General features: G+C 37.5%; 1 protein-coding gene across 1 annotated transcript in view; it reads right to left on the bottom strand.

The window, feature by feature from the left end:
* The window catches only part of ECT2L (epithelial cell transforming 2 like), a 64661-nt gene that overhangs the window by 39058 nt on the left and 10536 nt on the right, over positions 1 to 15067 (bottom strand). Inside the window, exon 3 of the mRNA XM_052646001.1 lies at positions 3302 to 3464. Coding sequence (XP_052501961.1) covers positions 3302 to 3464 — 163 coding nt within the window. The remainder of the gene's footprint in view (positions 1 to 3301; positions 3465 to 15067) is intronic.

The raw sequence follows: 15067 nt of genomic DNA, 5'->3' as shown, positions 1-15067 counted from the left end.
AGTTTTGAGATATGAAAACAGCAAATTTCATGTGGTTTTATCTAATCAAATATCTAGACAAAATACTATGAAACAATTACTTAAGCTACCAATTCAATAAGGACTTGTATAACCAAGACCTTAGAGGAAGGAAACCCAGAAAAGTAATATCCTGATTCAATCTCACTTTTCACTTCAAGACATTTGACAGTTCCAAAGCAAAACTAAGGCTGAGAAGCAGAGCAGGAAGTTGTGACTGAAAGATTTAGAAGAGGTTAAGAACTTCTTAACATCTTAAGATGTAAGGATTCTTGCAAGGAAGAGAGGAAACATTCAGAGTCCACAAAGGAGAATAGCCTTGGTAATGACACCTGGCTTTTAGCTGAGATCCTTTTCAGTATGCACAAAGAATTAGGTTGAAACTAGCTTTGAAATATCTCATTCTCTGATTGGATTTAAATAAGCTATTCCTAGCCTAACCAAATGCCAGAAGCAAGTTCTCTCTGGAGGAAGATAAGATCATCTGGAGACTCAAATTATTGCATCAATTTTTTATATGAAATATTTGGTACTCAACCAAAAATAGCAAGCACACAAAAAAGACAAGAATTGTTTTTTTCTTCTTTTGTTTTTTAGTAAATAGAGACCCTCAGGAGATCCAAAATTTGTAATCATCAGGCACGAACTTAAAAAAAAACAAACTTGTAGTTAATACACTTGAGAAATTAAATGGCTGGATGGAAAATTTTGGCAAAGTAATCAGACCAACACTCTAAAACTGAAAAATATAATAACAAATTTAGAATTCAAGGGACAAGTTTAAAAGCAAATTAGAATCCAGCTAAAAAGATAATTTTGAACTGTGGTGTTGGAGAGAAGACTCTTGAGAGTCCCTTGGACTGCAAGGAGATACAACTAGTCCATCCTAAAGGAGATCAGTCCTGGGTGTTCATTGGAAGGGCTGATGTTGAAGCTGAAACTCCAATACTTTGGCCACCTGATGCGAAGAGCTGACTCATTTGAAAAGACCCTGATGCTGGGAAAGATTGAGGGCAAGAGGAGAAGGGGAGGACAGAGGATGAGATGGGTGGATGGCATCACTGACTCGATGGACATGGGTTTGGGTGAACTCCAGGAGTTGGCGATGGACAGGGAGGCCTGGCGTGCTGCGGTTCAGGGGGTCGCAAAGAGTCGGAGACGACTGAACTGAACTGGAAAAGATAATTAGTACACTGAAAGCTAGGCCAGAAGAAAAATCCAGACTGAAACACTGAAAGCCAGAACAATGGAAAAGACACATAGAAGAATATGAACCTTATGGGACATGGTGAATCAATGTAATAAATTGAAACCCAGAAGAAAAAAAGAAAAAGTGGAGCAAAAGCAATGTATGAAGAGACAGAATCTGAGAATTTGCAAAGTTGGTAAAAGACATAAAATCTCCAATTTATAAATCAGTGCCAAATACAAAATAGGATAAATACACACACACACACACACACACACACGCACACACCTCTCTGTGCATGTTGCTCAGTCACTAAGTCGTGTCTGACTCTTTGCAACCCCATGGACTGTGGCCCATCAGCCTCCTCTATCCATAGGATTTCCCAGGCAAGAATACTGGAATGGGTTGTCCTTTCCTCCCCCAGGGGATCTTACTTGCAGAAAACCAAAGACAGAGAAAAAGATCCTAAAAGAAGCTAGAGAAAACAGAACCTACCTTTCAAGGACCAACAATAAAACCCCCTACTTTTCAAGATAATTATGAAAGCCAGAGAACAATGGAACATTTTCAAAGTTCTAGTAATTAATTAATTGCTAACCTAGAGTTCAAATTCCCAGTGAAAATATCCTTCAAATTTGAAGGTGAAATAAAGACATTTTCAGACAAAAACTGAGAGAATGTCAGTAGCAAGCTGTACTAAAAGAAATATTACAGAGAATTCAGAAAAAATTGAACCCTGTAGGGAAATCAGAGATGCAGAAAGGTATGAAGTATAACAGAAAAAGTTTATTTGTAAATAATATTGACTATTAAATTAAACAGTTGTTTTAAATATTCATGAGGTATGCATATATTTTATAAACAAGAGATATTATAAAATATATTTTTATATATTAGTATATATTTACATATAATATATATCTTAATCTATATTTGTATATTTTATATGTGTTTATGTGTAAAATTAAAATGTTTGAGAACAAAAGCATAGAAACTGAGCAGGGAAGCAAATGGAGTTAAAGAGTTCTATGCTTACATTCTCTCAGAGGTAGTAAAATAACCCTAGGATAAGAGCTGTAATCTCTATGGTAGCCATGAAAGAACTGCTAACGAATTTACAATTAATCTAAGAAATATTTAAGTTAATCGTAAAGGAAGACAGAAAAACAAAATAGTAAATAGTAAATAAAAATAGTAAAATGGTGGACTTAAGCCCAAATGTATCAGTATTTACATAAACGTGAACAGACTAAATGATTCCAGGTAAAAGTCAAAGATTGTCAAGTGGTAAAAGAAAACCACTACCATATTTTGCTTATAAGAATGTTCCTTAAATGTAAGGACAGAGAAAGGTTGAAAGCAAAAATAGAGGAAACACTATACCATGAGAACACTAAACCTGGATTCACAAATGCTATAAATCCAGGGCTCACAGTTGGCTTTTCATGTGGCCCCTCCATGGAGAGCCAGGTATTCTGTGAGATCAGAATATCAACATAAGTCCATCCTGGAAAGTTTGTACAAGTTAGAGGAGTAAATTATTGATTTGTATTTAAAGTATGCCGACTATTACATTCCATTAAGTCTTTTACAAGTAAAGAGATAAACATGCCAGAGGCAGAATTAATGGCAGCGGATGTAGAAGATCTAGTTTTATATTCTTCAACAGAGGTTAGCCAAAGAGAGAGCAGCTAAAGCTGTGGCTGTAGAGCGATTTTTAAGGTGGGTTGTCATGACTAAAACAATATCATTTAAAACCAAATCTTAAATAAAATTTCACAAAATATTGGACTTCTTAACCAAGATAAATTATTTTCTAAATAATTAAATTGACTATTTAAAGATTATCAGAATTATGTGAATTATTAGAATAGTGTATATCCCCTGAGTTATAAAATAAATTACTGTATTTAATTCCCCCATTAAATATAATTCCCCATTAAAAATTCCCTATTTTTTTCCTCTTAAGAATAAATTAATTATGGTTCAGACACCCTCAATTATTATTTTCAGGGAAAGGAGCTACCCTCATTGCCTCATTACAGATGACAGTTACATCTGAGTCCTATTACTAGGAAGTGACAAATGGTAAACCTGTTCAGTTAAAAATTTCCAGGGCCAGCTGACTTGTGCAGCTGCACACAAATCTTTTGGATTCAGAAAGGAAAAGATATATAGAGAAATGAAGCGTGGTAACACTGTAGAGAAATCCACTTTGGCCACTTGCATCCTTTCTGAAAACCAGTCTTGGATAAGCCTAAAAAGAAAAATAGAGAAATTTAGTTCAGAACACTAATATTTTAAGTTGATTATAAATCTGGTATAAATATTGGTCACTGTTCTTTCTCTAATTTTCTACCTTTAAAAAAAATTAAGTCCTAAATAACATATGGCTAGATTTTTAAGAATACGGTATCCACATTCAATGGTCCATTCTAAAGAGGAAAATGAATTATCAATACAAAATTATATATTATCAATATAAATCAATATCTAAAATTCACAGGGGAAAATTCTGAAATAAACATGGTTGTATACAACGTTAATCCGGGTTTTTTCTTTACCCAAATTCAATAAATCAACAAGTCCTGTCAGCTCTACAAATAGACATCCCCCAAAATATATGCCCCAACACAGCCACTTCTCTCAACCTCCACTGCCTTTTCTCTGTTCAGAGAACCACCACCTCTCTCCTGGGAGAGTGTAGCCACCTCCTGATTGCCTCACTGCTTCCACTCCACTCTTCCTAGAGCCCATTTTCCACACAGTAGCCCAAGTGGTTTTTAAAAATATAAATTAGATAATATCACTCATGCAAGTAAAAGCCTGCAATGATTTCCCAGTGCAATTAGAATAAAAACCTATAGCTCCATCACACTTCATTGTGAAATAGTAAATGTCTCCCTCTTGACAAAGCAAGATTGTCTACACTCACTACTTTAACATGGGATAGAGATACTAGCCAGTTCAATAAGGGAAGAAAATAATAAAAGGTATATGTATTGGAAAGGGAGAAGTAAACTGTCTCAATTCATGCACCATGTATGTAGAATCTATAAAACTATTTATTAGTAAAAAATTGTTGATAATTTTATATTTTTTAGATGTTTATAGAATCTATAGCAACAGCCAATTTTATATTCCTGATATTACTAATTCACATTTTCTCTCTCTGTTTTCCTTGATTATTCTTCCTAGGAGTTCATCAGTTTTGTTACTATTTATAATGAATCAGTTTTTGTTTTCATAGTTTTTATCTATTGTTTGTTCAGTTTCTATTATATTGATTTCCAGTCTTCATCAATTCTCTCCTTCTACTCACTTTGGGTATAGTTTGCTATTTTTTTCCCCCCTTTTCTTAAGGTAAGGTGGAAATTTAGATTGTTAATTTTAAATTCTTTTATTCTTTAACAAAAATGTTTACATTATATTATCCCTCTAAGCTGCACTGCAGTCCACTTTAGCCATGTCATATTTTCATTGTCGTTCAACTTGAAATATTTTCTAATTTCTCTTGTGATTTTTATTTGATCATAGGTTATTTATAAGTGATGTTAATCTCTAAATAGTTGGGGATTTTCTAGATATCTTATTTTTATCAATCCCCAGATTTATTGCATTGTTGTTAAAGAATATATTTAATAAGATTTCAAGAATTTTGAAATGTTTGAGTGTTAGTTTGTGGACCAGGAAATAATGCATCTTGATAAATGTTACTTTGCTCATAAAAAAACATATATTTGGAAATTGTTGTGTCTAGTTTTCTATAAATGTTAGTTCTAGGAAAATAAGATTGCTCAGGTCTTCTATATTCAAACTAATTTCCTTTTCTTTTGTTCTATTCTGTCGGTTTTTGTTTCATGTAATTTCAAACTCTGTTCTTTGGTACATAAACATTTTATAATTGTTGTGACTTCTTGATGAATTGTTACTTTTCTTACTATAACATGCCCATCTTTATCTCTCTGGTAACATTCCTTGTCTTCAAGTCCATTTTGTCTGATATTAATGTTGCCATCCTACTTTTATATGCTTACTATTTGCATAATGTATAATATATTTTCCTATTCTTATACTTGGAGAACGAAATGGCAAGCTACTCCAGTATTTTTGCCTAGAGAATCCTGTGGATAGAGGAGCCTGGTGGGCTGCTGTTTATAGGGTCACAAAGAGTCGGACACAACTGAAGTGACTTAGCATGCATGCATGCACTGGAGAAGGAAATGGCAACCCACTCCAGTGTTCTTGCCTGGAGAATCCCAGGGATGGAGGAGCCTGGTGGGCTGCCGTCTATGGGTCACGCAGAGTTGGACACGACTGAAGTGACTTAGCAGCAGCAGCAGCATTCTTATACTTTACCAATAAGTGCCTTTATATTTAAAATGTAGGGAATTCTCTGGTGGTCCGGTGGCTAGGGATCCATGCTTCCACTACAAGGGGTATGAATTTGATCCCTGGTTGGGGAACTAAGATCCCACATGCCACAGCAAAAAAAAAGTCATATTTAAAAGTGTCCCTTGTAGTCAATATACAGTGAGATTATCTTTTTGCTCACTTGACAAACATTGTCTTTACTTGATGGTTTAGTCTGCTTATATTTAATTTAAATATTGTTATATGCTCTGTTGCTAAGTCATGTCCAACTCTTTTGTGACTCCATGGAGTGTAGCCCACCAAGTTCCTCTGTCCATGGGATTTTTCCAGGCAAGAATATTGTAGTGGGTTGTCATTTCCTTCTCTAGGGAATTATTGTTATTGTTGCTGTGTTGTTCAGTTGCTAAGTCATGTCTGACTCTTTGAAACCCCATGGACTGCAGCACACAAGGCTTCCTTGTCCTTCACTATCTCCCAGAGTTTGCTCAAATTCATGTCCATTGAGTCAGTGATGCTATCTAATCATCTTATCCTCTGCCATCCGGCCTTCTCCTTTGTCTTTCAACCTTTCCCAACATCAGGGTCTTTTCCAATGAGTCAGCTCTTCATATCAGGTAGCCAAAATATTGGAGCTTCAGCTTGCACGTCAGTTCTTCCAATGCATTTTCAGAGATGATTTCCTTTAGGACTGATTGGTGATAGTTGAACCTAAATCTCAATTTTGTTATTTGTTGTTTGGTTGTCCCATCTGTTTTGTGAAACTTTATTCCTCTTCTCTTGCCTTGATTTGAATTAATAAATATTTCTGTATTCCATTTTAATTCCTTTATTTGTCTTTTAGGGTATCTTGGCACTACTTTTTAAAGTTGTTTCCAAGAAGTATGATATGCATCTTTAACTTTTCATAGTCTACATAGAGCTAATATTTATGTAAAATTAAAGACCAGTGCAACGATATAATTCTCACTATCCTTTGTGCATTTGTTGTCATCTCTACTGTATCTACTCATGTTATAAACCCCACAATACATTGTTTTGCTTTAGTCATATATCTTTAAAATAACTTAAAAATTTTATATTTTCTCCCACATTTATTACTTCCTGTGCTCTTCATTCCTGCTCTTAAATCCAAGTTTCCATCTGGTATCAATTTCCTTAGCCTGAAGAACTTCCTTTAGCATTTCTTTATTGCAGGTCTTCTGACAACAAAATTTGTCAGTTTCCTTTTATTTGAAAATGTCTTTATCTTACATTAACATTTGTAATACTATTATGACTCTAGTAATTAATTTAAATAATTGTCATCCTATACCCAACCTGGTTTCTGCCATATCCTGTTCTTCATCTTCCTCAATCATCCCCATATTATTTTAAAGCAAATCTAAGACATTATATAATTTCATCCATAAATATTTCAGTGTTTATCACTAAAAAAGAAAAATTAAGCATAAACTATATCATATGTTAATAGATTCAACAAAAACTTCTTAATAGGACATCCACAAAGAAAACTTCTAAAATACAATACCCTTCAAGAAAACTTACAAGCATGCCACCCAAGCAGAGATAGATCTTGAAGGAACACAAAGTCCAAGGCCCTACTAAAGTGATCATCTTAGAGGCCCTCTTAGGCCAAAAAACATTTCATGGTCTATGAAGGATGTACTGCTGGCCCTGCAGCTAACAATTACACACACAAAAAAGATACTTAATACATGATTGTTCTCTTTATATATTAGCAATAAACATCTGCTACAGTTCTAAGCCTCCAGATAGCAATCCAGGTATCAGTAAATTAAGCTTTTCCCTGAGACTCCCTGATTTCCTCCAAACTCTGCAGAATCACTGACATTTTGTGGCTAATCTTACAGCTAACTGAAAACTTTGGTATAAGAACCTACCAGAACTCATTTACCTAACACCACTGGGACTTCAAGACTTTTTCTCACTAAGTGGCTGCTTCTGCCCTATTACTGAGACCCAGTGGACACAGATTAACTCACTGAAAGAACAGTGATGACTCTGAGCAGATTTCATCCTTCAGTGGGTCTTCTCTAACCTAAATTTCCATAGAGTGGGCCAAGCCTCAGAAAGTTTCAATGCAAAATGAAAATGGCACCTCCAGTGAGGGACAAAAAAAGACCTTAGTTACCCTTACCAACAGATTGTTGAATATCCATTAGACCCAGAGACAGTTTTGACCATGAAATAACAAACTTTTGGCTTAACTGGGGCCTCATTTCAAGTCCTGGGAGAAAGAAATGTTCTACCTTGCAATAGAACACCATTTCATACATATAGAAGAAATTAAGAAATGAGGAAATCAGCTATCACAGTAAAGAGTACTTCAGATTAGAATCAACAACATATGCTAAAGACTAGTGGGTAAAAGTTAGATGAGAAAAAAATACTTGCATAAATACTTACTAGTTAATTTAAAACTAATCACTCAAATACTTTTGTCAAGATCATTAACAGTGGGACAACCTGATATACTATACCCCCTGTATGATCCACTGAGAAGAACACAGCATCAAGTCTGTGTTATTCCTGCCAAGAATGTGTGACCTCAAAGTAATCTTGAGGAAATATCAGTCAACCACAAACTGAAGGTCATTCAACAAAGTAGCAGCTCTACCCTCTTCAAGTGTCAAGTAAGAAAAGACAAGGAAAAACTGAGGAATTTTGCCACATTGAAGGTGGATGTAGAGACCTGAAAACTAAATACAACAAATAACCTTGGTTGGATTTGGACTGAGAAGGAAAGGATGATTGTGAAAGACATTGTTGGAACAATCAGGAATATTGAATGGCGTCTATGCATTGGACATTACTGTTGAATTGATGATAATTTCCTGACATTGGAGGATGTACTGAGATTTTTCAGCAGAGCACAATTGATTTTTAGGAAACATACTGAAATGCTTAGAGATCAGTTCAGTTCAGTTCAGTTCAGTCGCTCAGTCGTGTCCGACTCTTTGCGACCGCATGAATCGCAGCACGCCAGGCCTCCCTGTTGATCACCATCTCCCGGAGTTCACTCAGACTCACGTCCACTGAGTCCGTGATGCCATCCAGCCATCTCATCCTTGGTCGTTCCCTTCTCCTCCTGCCTCTAATCCCTCCCAGCATCAAAGTCTTTTCCAATGAGTCAACTCTTCGCATGAAGTGGCCAAAGTACTGGAGTTTCAGCTTTAGCATCATTCCCTCCAAAGAAATACCAGGGTTGATCTCCTTCAGAATGGACTGGTTGGATCTCCTTGCAGTCCAAGGGACCCTCAAGAGTCGTCTCCAACACCACAGCTCAAAAGCATCAATTCTTCGGTGTTCAACCTTCTTCACAGTCCAACTCTCACATCCATACATGACCACAGGAAAAACCATAGCCTTGACTAGACAGACCTAGGTCGGCAAAGTAATGTCTCTGCTTTTGAACATACTATCTAGGTTGGTCATAACTTTTCTTCCAAGGAGTAAGCGTCTTTTAATTTCATGGCTGCAATCACCATCTGCAGTGATTTTGGAGCCCAAAAAAATAAAGTGTGACGCTGTTTCCACTGTTTCCCCATCTATTTGCCATGAAGTGATGGGACCGGATGCCATGATCTTCGTTTTCTGAATGTTGAGCTTTAAGCCAACTTTTTCACTCTCCTCTTTCACTTTCATCAAGAGGCTTTTTAGTTCCTGTTCACTTTCTTCCATAAGGGTGGTGTCATCTGCATATCTGAGGTTATTGATATTTCTCCCGGCAATCTTGATTCCAGCTTGTGTTTCTTCCATTCCAGCGTTTCTCATGATGTACTCTGCATATAAGTTAAATAAGCAGGGTGACAATATACAGCCTTGACGTACTCCTTTTCCTATTTGGAACCAGTCTGTTGTTCCATGTCCAGTTCTACCTGTTGCTTCCTGACCTGCATACAGATTTCTCAAGAGGCAGGTTAGGTGGTCTGGTATTCCCATCTCTTTCAGAATTTTCCACAGTTTATTGTGATCCACACAAAGGCTTTGGCATAGTCAATAAAGCAGAAGTAGATGTTTTACTAGAACTCTCTTGCTTTTTCGATGATCCAGTGGATATTGGCAATTTGCTCTCTGGTTCCTCTGCCTTTTCTAAAACCAGCTTGAACATCAGGGAGTTCATGGTTCACGTATTGCTGAAGCCTGGCTTGGAGAATTTTGAGCATTACTTTACTAGCATGTGAGATGAGTGCAATTGTGCAGTAGGTTGAGCATTCTTTGGCATTGCCTTTCTTTGGGATTGGAATGAAAACTGACCTTTTCCAGTCCTGTGGCCACTGCTGAGTTTTCCAGATTTACTGGCATATTGAGTGCAGCACTTTCACAGCATCATCTTTCAGGATTTGAAGTAGCTCAACTGGAACTCCATCACCTCTACTAGCTTTGTTCATATTGATGCTCTCTAAGGCCCACTTGACTTCACTTTCCAAGATGTCTGGCTCTAGATGAGTGATCACATCATCATGATTATCTGGGTCGTGAAGATCTTTTTTGTACAGTTCTTCCGTGTATTCTTGCCACCTCTTCTTAATATCTTCTGCTTCTGTTAGGTCCATACCATTTCTATCCTTTATCGAGCCCATCTTTGCATGAAATGTTCCCTTGGTATCTCTTTTTGTCTTGAAGAGATCTCTAGTCTTTCCTATTCTGTTGTTTTCCTCTATTTCTTTGCATTGATGGCTGAAGAAGGCTTTCTTATCTCTCCTTGCTATTCTTTGGAACTCTGCATTCAGATGCTTATATCTTTCCTTTTCTCCTTTGCTTTTCACTTCTCTTCTTTTCACAGCTATTTGTATGGCCTCCCCAGACAGCCATTTTGCTTTTCTGCATTTCTTTTCCATGGGGATGGTCTTGATCCCTGTCTCCTGTACAGTGTCACCAACCTCATTTCATAGTTCATCAGGCACTCTATCTATCAGATCTAAGCCCTTAAATCTATTTCTCACTTCCAGTGTATAATCATAAGGGATTTGATTTAGGTCATACCTGAATGGTCTAGTGGTTTTCCCTACTTTCTTCAATTTAAGTCTGAATTTGGCAATAAGGAGTTCATGTTCTGAGCCACAGACAGCTCCGGGTCTTGTTTTTGCTGACTATATAGAGCTTCTCCTTCTTTGGCTGCGAAGACTATAATCAATCTGATTTTGGTGTTGACCATCTGGTGATGTCCATGTATAGAGTCTTCTCTTGTGTTGTTGGAAGAGGGTGTTTGCTATGACCAGTGCATTTTCTTGGCAAAATTCTATTAGTCTTTGCCCTGCTTCATTCTGCATTCCAAGGCCAAATTCGCCTGTTACTCCAGGTGTTTCTTGATTTCCTACTTTTGCATTCCAGTCCCCTATAATGAAAAGGACATCTTTTTTGGCTGTTAGTTCTAAAAGGTCTTGTAGGTCTTCATAGAACCGTTCAACCTCAGCTTCTTCAGCGTTACTGGTTGGGGCATAGACTTGGATTACCGTGATATTGAATGGTTTGCCTTGGAAATGAACAGAGATCATTCTGTCGTTTTTGAGATTGCATCCAAGTACTGCATTTCGGACTCTTTTGTTGACCGTGATGGCTACTCCATTTCTTCTGAAGGATTCCTGCCCGCAGTAGTAGATATAATGGTCATCTGAGTTAAATTCACCCATTCCAGTCCATTTTAGTTCACTGATTCCTAAAATGTCAACGTTCACCCTTGCCATCTCTTGTTTGACCACTTCCAATTTGCCTTGATCCATGGACCTGACATTCCAGGTTCCTATGCAATATTGCTCTTTACAGCATCGGATCTTCCTTCTATCACCAGTCACATCCACAACTGGGTATTGTTTTTGCTTTGGCTCCATCCCTTCATTCTTTCTGGAGTTATTTCTCCACTGATCTCCAGTAGCATATTGGGCACCTAATGACCTGGGGAGTTCCTCTTTCGGTATCCTATCACTTTGCCTTTTCATACTGTTCATGGGGTTCTCGAGGCAAGAATACTGAAGTGGTTTGCCATTCCCTTCTCCAGTGGACCATGCTCTGTCAGGTTAGTGGGGCATTATGTCTACAACTCTCTCTCAAATAATCAGAATAATAAAGAAAAAATGGTAAAATGTTAACAATCAAGGGATCCAGGTAAAAAATTTAAAGAAACTATTTGCATTAGCTTTGCACCTTTTCTCTGTAAGTTAAAAATTATGTAAAAAGTTGTTTTGTTTTTGTTTTTTAAGAAGCAACTGTTTGCTTCAGTTCCAAGGTTTAATGATTGCCTATTATTGTTGTATGTTCTACTCCCCTGACTTTATGCCACTGCTTTTTCTTGATCCTTGTCCATGCAGCTTTATCATAACTGGAGATAGAACAGAGTGGTTTAAAATGAACCTGCAGTCTGAAAAGGATGGGGATTGAGGGTAAGCAGGAGGGCAACGGATGGAGTTCTGCATCTCCTGGCAGCACAGAGTATCCACAGACAGAAGGGTCTCATAGGGATCTTCTCAGTGGTGACAGTGATTAACATTCAAACTGAATGAGACTTGTGACAACAACAAGGACAGTTAATCCCAGTGGATTCATGACCTTAACTCCTCACTGTCTGAGGTAGGCTTCACAATCATTCCACAGGCCCTTGAGAGACAATTTGCTCTCATTTGGAATTCTAAAATAGATCAATAAAATAAGTGCAAAACAGGACTTTTCAGCCTCCTTTTCAAAGACAGGTCTCAGTATCTTTGGAGTCTTTGTTCCCATCCACTTTAGCATCTACTGTTCCATCCCAGTCAAGCAAAGGAGAATCAAGTCTGAGTTGCTTTTTTAAGTAAACCTTAATTACACATGTTTTATATTTGTTCCTAGTCTGCGTTGCTACAAGGAAACATTCGAGTATAATGAATCTTAAGCATGAAGGAAAGAAAATGCTTCAGTCACATTAAAAAAAGAATCAGTGCATGAGGAGCAGAGAAATAGGGTGGTTTGCAGTAACGACACTGTGGCTCATTGCATTTTAGTTAATGTCGCAAAGTAAGAAATTTGTGAAGAGAAATAATAACATGTGAGGAGACAATGAACAAAATGTGCTTTGCTCATTTTCTGTGACAGGGATAGCTTCATTTAAATAATTCATGATAATGCCTCGCAGTGTGCTGTTCAATGCACAATGTGTGCTTTGCAAAAATAACCAGGCTTAGTAATGTGGAAATTGAATCTAATTCTCTGTTCTAAAATTTCTGATAAGAAGTAGAAAGAAGCTGCCACAATCATGATGAAGCGGCTGAGAGAGCAGGTGGGAGAGGTGGTCTGGAGAGGGCTGAGTGGACTTGGCAGAGCTCCTTGCCTTCTAGTGGTTTAGGTAGCGTCTCCTTGTCTTATCTAGCAGCTTCACACACACTTGATGAGGTGGTAAGGTCTGTGCTAGGTGGATTTTCACATGGAGGCAAGTGTCACACAGAATAACCACTGGGTCTGGGGTGGACAGAAAATGGAAAACCATGTGCTGAGGTCTCCAGTGGGAAAAAGCAAACCGAGGTGTGGGTACAGCAATAAGGAGGCTGACTGAAGATTTTTTTAAGATTTTTAAATAATTTGTATATGCAAATTCATAAATAGTTAAATGGACACATAAAGCATAAAAGATAGAAGGTCACATTTAAGTGGTACAATTATGGGTGATTATGGTATTTTCCTCTTTTTGCTTATTTACAGTTTCTAATGCATCTACAAAGGCCTGATTTTATAGAACTATTGAATAGATAGAGAAGTTCCATGGCTTTCACACAAGTGGTCCCCTCCAAATGGAACACTCATTCTCCAAGTCTTGGCTTGTCTATCTCTAAATATCCTTCAGATTCCAGCTGAAGTGTCAGATCCCCAGGGAAGTCTTCCCTGAGCCCCTGTACTAGGTGAGATCCCAGTTACTTTTCCTTTGTCACTTAGCACAACTGTAGCTATTTCCTTGATATTGATTTCCAAACCTGCCTAGGGTTATGGAAAATAAAGGATAATGCATGTACTTGGACTTGATATCACTATGTGAGTGCAGGATGACTTTCCTTGTGTGATTCTTATTATTATATGACTTGTGACCAATGAAGCAAAATAAGGTTCTGAGGCAGGAGCACGAAACTTTCTTTGGAACCAAAATGGCAGGTCAAAGTCACATGGCTTGTAAAAAGCTAGTTTTGTGACATATAGGTGACTATATAAAAAGGGGTTGGCGGGTGATATATCTGGGGTACTGCCAGAATCCTCTCACCTTCCCAATAGGCTGACTGTTTCTATTCCCCAAACACTTCCCCTTGTGAGGCTACTGTTTGCTCACTGAGCGCTGTCTACTTAATTCCCTCTCATACTTAATTCCACCTCATATTCTTTGCCAAAACCTGTATCCTTTACACTTGATGTGCACTATAGTATAAGCTAAGCACTATTTTTGTGTTTCTTTTCTAGCTAACCCTCAAATCTTTTAGTCCTTTTTTTTGACTCATTCACCATTTAAAGTCTTTCTCTTCTACGGGACTAGAAGCCCCATAAAAAAATTAAAAAGCCATAGCAGCAGTCTTGTTGGCTGCTCTGTCCCCAGCACCTGATATGGTGCTTGTAGCTTAGCAGGGGGTAAATAAATATGTTTAAATTAGAATTAAGGATGAGAAAAAAAGTTGGAAAACAAGAAAGACAAAATCACTACTCGTATTAATTTCCTTTTCATTATAACAAATTACCACCAACCTGGTGGCTTAAAGCAGTACACGTGTCCTCTCGGAGTTCTGAGATCATAAGTCTGAAATCAGGTTCACTGGGCTACAGACAAGGTTTTGGCAGGACTGGTTTATTTCTGGAAACTCTAAGGGGAGATTTTTTTCCTTGTATTTTTCAGGTTCTAGTAGCTGCCTGTTTTCCTTGACTCATATTCCCTTTCTCTACCTTCAAAGCCAGCAGCATGAGATGTTCAAATCGCTCCATTTCTTCCATCATCACGTCATATTCTCTTCTGATTATGATGTCTCTTGAACTCATTACAAGGACTACTGAGATTATCTTGAGCCCCAATAATGCAAGATAATCTCCCCATCATAAATACTTAATCATATCTGTGAAGTCCTTTTTCCATTCAAGATAACATTTCTAGGTTTCAGGGATTAGGGCCTGGACATTTTTTGAGACATTTATCCAGTCTACCACAGTGCTCTAGCCTCTAAGACATGCAAAATACTCCCAAATATTTCCAGGGGTGCTATTTTGTATTATCAAATATCCAGTGAGACTCATGGACATTCTTCTTTTCCCATTTTAGGACAAGTTTTAGTCTAAAATATGCACTTCAGAGGGTAGGAGTCTTTTACACTCTGTTTAGTGTTGAATCTCACGTACCCAGAACTATGCTTGTTATACAGTAGACCCTTGGTAAAGATTCATTGAATGCTCGATGAGTAGACTTTATCTGCTGACTTGGATGGTAAAGAATCTGCCTGCAATGTGAGTAGACCCAGGTTCAATCCCTGG

This window comes from Budorcas taxicolor, chromosome 9 (genome assembly GCF_023091745.1).
Source record: "Budorcas taxicolor isolate Tak-1 chromosome 9, Takin1.1, whole genome shotgun sequence".
NCBI classification, from domain to species: Eukaryota; Metazoa; Chordata; class Mammalia; order Artiodactyla; family Bovidae; genus Budorcas; species Budorcas taxicolor.
This window is presented reverse-complemented; position numbering and strand designations above follow the sequence as displayed.